This window comes from Malania oleifera, chromosome 9 (genome assembly GCF_029873635.1).
Source record: "Malania oleifera isolate guangnan ecotype guangnan chromosome 9, ASM2987363v1, whole genome shotgun sequence".
Lineage (NCBI taxonomy): Eukaryota > Viridiplantae > Streptophyta > Magnoliopsida > Santalales > Ximeniaceae > Malania > Malania oleifera.
Window position 1 is genome coordinate 40,854,388 of NC_080425.1, and position 10,729 is coordinate 40,865,116.

General features: G+C 37.4%; 1 protein-coding gene across 1 annotated transcript in view; it reads right to left on the reverse strand.

Annotated features, from left to right (window-relative positions):
• LOC131164664 (uncharacterized) overlaps positions 1 to 2,450 on the reverse strand; it is a 28,063-nt gene extending 25,613 nt beyond the window's left edge. The window contains exon 1 of the mRNA XM_058122022.1: positions 1,276 to 2,450. Within this exon, the coding sequence (XP_057978005.1) occupies positions 1,283 to 2,125 (843 nt within the window). The 5' untranslated portion in view covers positions 2,126 to 2,450 and the 3' untranslated portion in view covers positions 1,276 to 1,282. The remainder of the gene's footprint in view (positions 1 to 1,275) is intronic.
• Positions 2,451 to 10,729: the final 8,279 nt, after the last annotated feature.

Here is a 10,729-nt window from a genome sequence, read left to right on the forward strand (position 1 = left end):
TACTTGACTTAATTTTTCTTTTTGAATTAAATTTAGTTCTAAGTATTTCTTTTGCTACGGGCATAAATTCATTTTTCTTTATTATTATTTACTAATTTGCCAAGGATTAGAAGGTGGAGATGTTATTTATATGGAGAAGCAACCCCCTCTTTCCACATTACTTGAGAGTGGTCAACGGTCTTAGGAGCCACTGTACCGTTATGTATTTTTTAGAGCTATGCAAGTAACTATGACCCAGAGCAGCATAGCTACAGGCTGAGTCCAATATTGTCAAATTTCTGGTTCAAGTTTTAAAACTACGGTAATTTCAAATACATTAGTTGAGAGAAGGCGGATTTTGTTTGAATATTTTACCAATGTTTGTGCTTCAAATATCAAAAACAGCCCACACTGCACTTCCCTTCCAATAGAATGTCACATTACAGTCCATTAAATGACCCGTGCAATCGTAAGCGCTAAAATATTTCCCAATGTTAAAGCCCCTCCGATAACTATTTGATACAAAAACATGACAGAGAGAGAGAGAGAGAGAGAGGGACCAAGAAACACTTAGCAGTGTTAGCTAAATATGTTGCATAAAGCTCCGATGCAGCAGATTGAACCATCCTACTTCCAATAAAAATACAGAAAAACAATGAAAATGAAGGTGCTATGAATCCCATCAAAACAAAAAATAAAACATAATAGCACATACACAATGTGACAGATGCTGATGACAGAGTATATGCATGATGCATTCTTCCACTGTAGCACCTTGTGTAGTGTACTAAGAGGATTTTAGCTAAACAATAAATAGGTTTACCCTCAACATTTTAAATGAACTTTTGGGCCCTGGCATTGCCATGTATCTGCCTGATGAAACATGACTGCAATTAAGCAGATTGAGTTCAGAGCAGAGCCAATGACAGATGAGCTTCCGCTGTTATTTCTTATTTAAAGAATCACTAAGATAATTCTCTAGGTCTAAATCAAAATTATAAGTCAAAACTCATTGATGTACATATCTGTGACCAATTAAACTGAATTTTATGTAATAAAACACTTAAGATTAAAAAAACTCATCAATTGACAGTTTATCCACAATTAACAAATTACTGACAAGACAAACTTAAAGAAACTCAGAGCGAGGTTGAGATAACAAACAAACATCACAGATGCTCAGTAAGCAAGGGGTTAAATATTGGAAGGTACAGTCAAACACAGCCCAACTGCAATAGTAAGGTAATGCAAAGAAATCAGAAGTCAATATATCGATAGGTTCCATAGGAAGCATACCAAATCCCTACTGCTGCTGATTCTGTTGCTGCTGCTGAGGATTTGGGGGCGGTTGCATGCCTGGACGAGGAGGACCAAAAACTGGAACGCCACCAGGTGGAGGAGGCATCCCTGGCCGAGGAGGAGGGGCTGGCATTCCTGGTCGCGGTGCAGGTGGCGGTCCTCTCATCATTGGTGGTGGAGGGACCATTGAGCGCTGTCCAAACTGTGGCGGCACCTGGAACACAGGTGGTGCCCCACCTGGCCTTGCAGCTGCATACTGTGGAGGGCCAGGAGGGGGTGGACCACGTGCCATTGGTGGTGGAGCTTGCCCAGGCTGGCCAGGGAATGGAGGCATCTGCCCGGGTGGTCGGATCACTGGAGCAGGATAGGAAATGGGTGGGGCCGACACTTGAGGCACCGGAGGGCGAGAGATCTGTGGCTGCATCATGCCGGGCGCAGGCCCCCCAACACCACGAACTGGCCCAGCCAAACCAGGCTGAGCCTGAATCAATGGTGCAGTTGGAATCCCCCTCCCAGCAGCTCTCCCAATTCCGGGACCTGCCGCTGCAGCAGCACCAGCAGCTTTGGCACGAGACTCATCCGGAGGGGGAGGACCTTCCACCGTCATAGAGATCACCTCTTCACCCCTTAGGAGAACCAAACCTAAGGTTCTACGATCCTCTCGTTCTTCATTCTTCTTACCCTTGGCCGGGGGCAGTTTCCGGAACTCCTCGCAGTCGCCAATGACAAGGTTCATGTGGCGGTCGAAGGCCATGAACTTGCCCACTAGTTGGCGGCCGTCCTGAATCGTGACGCGCATGCGGTAATTGATATATTGGAGCATCTTGGAGCTCTTGGACATCGACATCTTTGGAACGTATTGGGCTCGTTTCGGAGCAGAAGAGAGAATGTGATGGATGGTGTGGGGATAGCAGAAGAGATAGGAGAGAGATGGCCAGAGTTCTGCCCCGACTTCCAGTAGCCCGGATATGTGGAGGTGTGAGGGTTTTTCTAGGGTTTCTGGGGGAACACGGCGAGAGTGGAGTCCAGGGCTTCGGAGGAAATGGACAGTTATGAAGGCACTGATTCAATTTGTAAACAAGTCGGATTCGGGTGTGAGACTACAAGTTCCAAGTTCGGATCTAATTTTGTGTTCATAGTCCGTACAAAACGAGGGCATTATGGATAAATTTGAGACTTGGGACGAAACGAAGGCATTATTTTGAAGATAATTACTTATTTAAAAAAATAATAAAAATGTGAGATTTTTAAATTTTAAAATTAATTTTTTTTCTAAATATGTTATCAATTAAGAAAATTCATTTTCAATTATATTTTTTAATTTAAAATAATTTCTTCCTTATCTCTTGCATAGGATCTCAAGCATTCTTTTTTCTAACATGATGCTAATTTATGGATATGTGGACAAAAAATTAAAGCAAAATTGGAAAAAGAAACTGTACATGTATGGCTTGGAAAAAAAAATAATGAAATTAAATTTTTGTTAGAGAAGAAGAGAAATGTATTCAAATAAAAAAATTATTTAATTATGAAAAGAAATTAAGAAAAAACAAATATATTTTGACATGTAAATGAGATTCTTTCAAAAATAAAGGGAAAATTCATAATACATTCTTCAGAAGAAAGCACCTTGTGTTTTTCAAAAACAATAAGAAGAATTTTCAAAGTTCGTTGGTGGGAGAAATTTACCTTACCAGAATGACAAGTTCGTTCATGGCTTATTCAGCAAATTAATCAGTCTTCAAATTCCCAAGGTTCGTTATTAAAATCAAAGGAGAGATTAAAGGTCCTTGGAGATGATGACACTATTTCAATATTTTCCTCAAGAAAATCAAAATCCTCAAAGTCAAGAAAAATGAAGGCTCAATTAGTCAAGATGATCAAACAATTGGAAGAATCAGATGACTTAGATTCTGCCAACAGTCAAGATTCAAACAGAACCATTGATCTTGATCTCGATTTAGACTTTTATCAATTACTCCAAGGAGATCCAAGAAATATCTCTTCAAAAGGAAAAGCAAAGAAAAAGAAATAAATTCTTTGCTCTCGAGTCAAAAACTGCGGCTACTGCTTCAAAGGCTTCGGCCAACCTTCAAAGATTTGTCAGGCCTTCCTGACGATTATTCAAAAATCTTAGTCATTATTGAAAAGTATGATACACATTGAAAATTTTGAATGCTTGATTGACATGAGTTAATGAAAAGCGTGATATATATTGAAAATTCTTAATGCTTGAAATTACTCTGATATAAATGTTGAAAGCATGATATTATAAACATGTGAAATATAATGTGTGTATGACTTGTTAAGAGTATGCTTATTAAAAGGGGGAGTCTTTTTAAAGATTTCTCATTTTTGTTCTTTATTTGTCATCATAAAAAAAAAAGGGAGATTATTGGCCTAACAAGGCTTAATCTCATTTTGATGATAACAAATCAAGGTTACTTAACATGTCTTTGTGAGTTTAAGTTTCACGACTTAAGTGAGTTTAAGATTTCAAGTGGATATGCTTGAAGAGTCTAAATGGAAAATCACACTTAAGGCTATGAGACATGATAAACATGAAGGTTCAAGTTATGTGAGACATGAAGCAGTCCTTAAAGCTCAGAGACACATTGGAAGCTTCACAACATGAAAACTTAGACACTAAGATAGGAAAACTAAATGAAAGTTTCATGTAAGTACTTTAAAACTCAATATTGATTAATTGAAGCTCCTAGGAAATGTCATTGGACTTAGATACCTCATTTTATTCATGAAAAACATTTTCTCGAAGTCCAAAATGAGTTTTAAAATATATAAAGTAAGTTTGGAACCAAAAATTTATTGGAAGGCGAGTTTTGCTAAAAAGCAGGCGATTGATGTTTATTCATCAAGCGACTGTAGTGCTTCTGTGTTTGAAAATATTCGAACATAATAGGTACAGGTGACTGACCTATCAGGCACAGGTGACTGACTTATCAGGCACAGTCGACAGACCCCATTCTAACTTTCAGAATATGCTTATTTTAAAAGAGCACAAGCGACTCACCCATCATGGACAAGTGACTGATGTGAGTGTTTAAACATTAAACAGCGCTGATCTTGTTTCCAAATTGTGCCTAAATGGTTTCCAAATTGAAAGAAAATTCAAAGGAAAGTTTTTGAAACCCTAGTGCACTATTTAAGCATATTATTCTCGCACATTAGGGCAAGAACACCATTGAAAAAAAAAAAAAAAGCAAACGACACGCACATACTTCTGTATACTCTTGTCTGACAGGCGACTGTTGTGTTCTTGATTGTTTCACTTCAAGAAACTGATCTTCAAAAAATCATATCTTTAATTAGTTCCGGTGATATACTTCGAGCTTCAACTTTCATATTGTTATTTTGAAGTATTATTTTTGAATATAACGTGTACTAATACGCTCATTTGAGGAGCTTTTCTTTGTACAAGCAAGTTTTTGTTGTTTGTTGTAGTTTTTACAGTTCGGGGGATGATTGAATCGTTGCCTAGCAAGAGGGGATTCTCGTTAGAGAGGCGAACTCCACCTTTGAGGGAGAGAGGTCATAACATCACCTGGTAACGAAGTTGGTAAAGGAAATCCTCATAGAAAGTTGCTTGGGACAAGGGCGTAGGCTGCGGTCGAACCTTGTTAAAATAACGGTGTTCAGCTTCTTCTTCCCTACTCTTTTTATTTCTACAAGTTATAAACTGCGTGCATGATTTTATTTCTATAAGAACTTGCTGAATATTATCTTGTGCTCAATATTAAATCTTGTTGAATATTTGAGGTTGAGCTGAATATTTAAGAATCTATTGACAAGAGGAATCATGTTGAACATATTGAACTAGTTGAACATATTTTGTTTGAGATCAAATATATATTAGTTGTATGTGTAAAGCACTCATTTGAACATTCAGAAAAGCTTATAACTTTGACTTGAAAGTAAATAATATGATGAATAACATTTTGTGAACATATTTTTTAAATGAAATATATGTGCTGAAGTTAAACAAGTATTTTACAAAATTTGTTTTGAAAGAAAATACTGGTGCTGAAAGTTAGATCTTAACATTAATTTTTCATTGAGATGAAAATCAAATCACTTAATATTTCTTGATTAAATTGTTGTGAATCTTCTTAAATCGAACTGAAAGTTATAATACAAACAAGTGTTCAACTGAATGTGTTATCTCATATTGTAAATTTAGTTTGTGTATTCATATTCATATATAAAGGCTTGTGATTAACATAGTTTTGATTGCTGCATATATATATGTATATTGGAAGGTTGAATAGTTAAGGGTTAAGGTAAACAAATTCCACGAATAATTTTTAAACAACCCAATCACCCCACCTCTTGGGATTACATTTTAATTTCAAAATCTTATGTCAAGCACCTTTCCTTGTAATTAACCCCTTTTTATATTTCTTTTTTAATATTACTTTAAAATAGACACCATAAAAATTATGTTTATATTTTATTATTCATATATAAAGCCACTATACAATAAAAGGGCATTATAAAGGCCCTTTCTAAGCATAACAAAGCTCTTGATCACATAAAAGATGGTGCAAAAGGACTTGTGAGGGCCAAGTAGGTGCCTCATGCCAAGCACCCCTATTTTTTGCAATCTTCACAAGTCCACTACACAACCAGCCTATGGGAGTTGCCAAAGAGATCCTCCTCCCTCATGCAAATATTCCTTATTTTTTTAACTTTTAGGCTTGGATTGTCCTTCCTTCAATGGCATCTTTAGCAAGGTTTAGTTGTTGAAGAAGAGAAGCAAAAGAGAACAAAAAAAGGAGTGGAGCCTTGAGAGAAGAAAGAGAATAGAAAAGAAGGATTTATGCTTGTTGGACATTGTGAAAAAAATTAAAGGAAGAAGAAAAAAAAAACTCTGTTCAAAAATTGTATATCTTACAACAATTTAAAATCCCTATTTATACTTGTAATTGGGGAATAATGGAATAAATACAAAATTAATCCTAAATTAATTTCCAACTCCTTTTTTATAATAACAAGATTTGTTGACTTTTCTCATAGGGAAATATCAAGTAATTGGGGCCACATGTTTGCTCCTTGATTTGTGATCTTCCTCAACACTCCCCCTCAAGTTGGCGTCGATATTTATAACACCCATCTTGCAAAGTATGTAGTTAAATTGTGCAACTCCAAGAGCTTTGGTAAATAAATCAGTGGGTTGCTGGCTTGTGTGCATATAGATTGTTTGAGTGATCCAATTTTGGAGTTTTTCTCGAACCACATGACAATCTATCTCAATATGCTTGGTTCGATGTCACTGCAAGATCTAAGAGTAAAGATTTTAACTAAGTGACCTCACAGCATGTAGAGGCCATAGATTTATACTCTGCTTTAGCTGAGGAGCGAGAGACCGTTGTTTGCTTCTTGGTCTTCTAAGAAATGAGTGATTTTTCGAGCAGGATGCAATACCCGGTGACTGATCATCTAGTGTCCCAGTAGCGTGCCCAATCTGCATCACAGTATGCATGGAGTTGAATTTCACTAGAAGCCGACAAGAAAAGCCCTTGGCATGGAGATTTCTTAATGTACCGCAAGACTCTGTGTGCTGCATCCAAGTGTGGTATACATGGCTTGTCCATAAACTGACTTAGTACATGTACTGAATAGGCTAAGTCTGGTCTTGTGACAGCCAAATAAATTAGTCTTCCAACAAGTCGTCTATATGATGAAGGGTCTGTAATGAGTTCACCTTCACTCTATCTCATTGAGTTCAAGGTTTTGTTCCATGGGAAAGTTGCTAGGCTTAGCTCCAAGGAAGCCAGTGTCTTCCAGTATCTCAAGGGCATACTTCCTCTAAAACAGAAATATTCCCTTGGCTGAACGAGCGGCTTCAATTCCCAAGAAATACTTGAGAATTCCCAGATCTTTGAGCTTGAAGTGGTCACTTAGAAGTTTCTTGGCCGCATTGATCTGCTCCAAATTGTTTCCTGCAACGATAATATCATCCACATATACTAAAATGGCAGTGAAATTGTTCTTATGGGATCGGATGAAAAGTGGGCAATGTGCCTTGGACTGTGAATATCCTGCATCAATAAGGGTGGATGAGAACTTGACATACCATTGCCTTGAGGCTTGTTTAAGGCCATAAAGAGACTTAATGAGCTTACATACTATAGTCTCCCCCTTTCGTCCAAATCCCGGTGGAGGCTACATGTATACTTCTTATTCCAGATCTCCATATAGGAAAGTGTTGTTGACATTAGGCTGATGAAGATGTTAGTTATGCACTGAAGCAAGTTCCAGAATGGTGTGAACGGTGGTCATCTTGGCTACTAGAGGAAATGTCTCGGTGTAGTCAATGCCTTCTTGTTGACTGTAACCCTTAGCAACGAGGCAAGTCTTGTATCGTTCGATGGATCCATATGGATTGTATTTGATCTTATAGACCCATGTACATCCAATAGGCTTCTTACCAGGAGGGAGAGGAGTGAGGATCCAGGTATTGTTGAACTCGAGAGCATCAATCTTAGCACGCATAGCAGTACGCCAGTTTGGATCGGTTATGGCCTATAAGAAAGATTATGGTTCTTTGGCAAAAGAGATATCCATGGTAAAGGCACGGTGAATAGGAGTTAAGTGGGAATAAGAAAGGTAACCAGTGAGAGGATAAGGAGTACCTGATGAAAAACGGACTAGCGCAAATTCAAATGATTGAGTGGGCGGTTGAGATGGTAAAACCTATTTTGCATGAAAATCCTTCAAATATGTTGGTGGCTTAGTCAGACAACTAGATCGTTGGGGCACTGGAGAAGGAGATGTTGATGGTGACGGAATAGGAGATGGCGATGGTGACGGAATAGGAGACGGGTCATCTAGAATATGGTCAAGGGAAAATACAGGACAAGGTAGGGAGGGTTTTGTAGGTTCAGGTTTAGAAGAGGCAAAAGGAAAAATATCTTTATGAAAAATGACATCTCTGGAAACAAAGACTTTGTGTGTGCTAAGATTATAGTCGGTACCCTTTTTGACCATACAGGTAACCAAGGAAGACACATTGGATGGCTCGTGGGTCGAATTTGGATGGGTTCTGAGAGTGAGAGAAATCAAAACACAAGCATCCAAATACTTTCAGGTGAGTATATGTGGGTTTGACACCATGCAATTTTTCATAAGGAGATAAACCACCCAAAATAGGAGAAGGTGTGCGGTTAATGAGATAGGTAGCAGTAAGAATAGCATTCCCCCAAAAGTGTGTAGGCATATGTGCTTGAAAGAGTAAGGAGCGGGCAACATTGATGAGATGATGATGTTTCTATTCAACCACTCCATTTTGTTGAGTGGAGACACAACTGGTTTGGTGGATAATACCCTTGGGTGCATCAAATGTGGGCATGTGAAACTCTAGCCCATTATCACTTCGTATGATTTTGATGGTGTTAGAGAATTAATTTTCAACGAGATGAATGAAATATTGCAAGAGAGAACGGGTGTTAGATTTGTGGTGCATTAAATAAACCCAAGTACTATGGGTAAAATCGTCGACAGTAGTGAGAAAATAACGTGCACCAATAATAGAAAGGGTGCGATAAGCCCCCCAAATGTCAACATGTAGTAATTCAAAAGGTTTATGGGAAGAAATAGGACTAGTTGGAAATGGAGCATGAGTCTGTTTAGCCAATGGGCAAATTAAACATGGTTGCAAATCAGAATTACAAATTTCTGGTTCGTTATTGGAAAGAAAAGACAAATTATTATTGGGCAAATGTCCTAAACGTTGATGCCAGATTTAAGAAGTCAAAGTGGAGGTGGCCGCCTGACAACAAGCTTTTCTAGTGTTTGCAAAGTGGTAGAGGCCATCTTGCTCAGTTCCCATCCCAATCATCTTCATCGAGCGCAGGTCCTGAATAAAACAGAAATTAGAAGAAAAGATAATGAGACAATGGTGTATTTTTCATAACTTACGAGCGGAAATTAGGTTGAAATGAAAGGTCGAGACACAAAGAACATTATTTAAAGCGAGTAGGAGAGAATTGAACTGATCAAATATGAGTAACAGTGGCATGGGAGCCATCTGGTAATTGAACTATCAGACCATGGACTAGAAAAGATTAGGTCAAATTAGTGGGTGTGTAAACCATAGGGTCGGTTGCACCACTATCAAGAATCCACAGATGATCACTATTGGGCGTACCCGCCAATAAAGAGCCAACACTACCTACTTGGTGTGCCATGGATTGCAGAGGGGTGGAATTGTTGAGAATAAGCATGAGGAAAAATGAAACCTCTCAAATGAAACACTTCTCTTTTTTCTTTCTTTCTTTCTTTTCCTTTTTTTTATTTTTTATTTATTTATTTTTGGAAGAATTGATTCTCCACTCAGTTGAATATTTTAAATATTGATTTGCCTTGATCCATTAAGTTGTTAGTGGGTCACTTTGGAATTCCTCTTCAAAGTTAAGTGGAAGAAATGGCAGGATTTAGAGCCCACTTTTGGCGTGGGTTGGCTAGGCACAGATTTGTAGGAGGTTATCTTCAACCTCTGATTCAGACAAATCAGCGTGTTCTCTGCTTTGTTGAAGACGACGACGTAGACGATCAAGAGATGACGTCAAATCGGACAACAGGTCTGCAAAGGCGCGGATCTGAAAGAGCAACAAGCTGATTGAGGAAGACAACGTCAGAAAGTTGATGGAGATACCGATTACAATGTCTAATACTTTAGCAAAGAACAACAATAGAGACAACGATGTCGAAGGTCATTGATAGCAGAGACAAAGATCAAATAGGCAGCGAAGGAGTGACGGTTCCTTCGTTCTCAACGATGGCGGAGCTAGTGGTGAGATCACCGGACAATCGAAGCAAAGGTTCGACAAACTAACGCTGATACCATGTGAAAAGAATTAAAGGAAGAAGAATATATTAAAAAAAAAAAAAAAAACCTCTGTTCAAGAATTGTATATCTTACAACAATTTATAATCCATATTTATACTTGTAATTGGGATACAAGAAAATCAACTCTATTCACAAATTATTTGGACTAAATTCGATTTTACTCGAATTAGAGTTAAATATGAACTATTCAAATAGTGTAATAAGTCGAGTTTAAGTTTTATAACATTGCTCATGAGTTTAATAAAACTTTTATAATTTTTTTATATTATATAAGTTAAATAATATTTATTTTATACTTAAATTTAATATTATATATATTACATTATTTTATACTATTTTTACATTATTTTACAATCAAGTTGAGTTCATATTTTAATAATTTATAGTCGAGTTAAGTTCAAGTTTAACAATTTTGTACTTGATCGAGTTCGATTTGAGTTTTGAACTCAATATTTTTGAGTCGAATCGAGTTCGAGTATTCTACTACATTGACTTGATTGATTTGAATACGTTCTTAATGGGATAATAGTTCTCAGTTGATTTTAAAAATTGATAACAAAATTTTATTATCTTTGATTATTT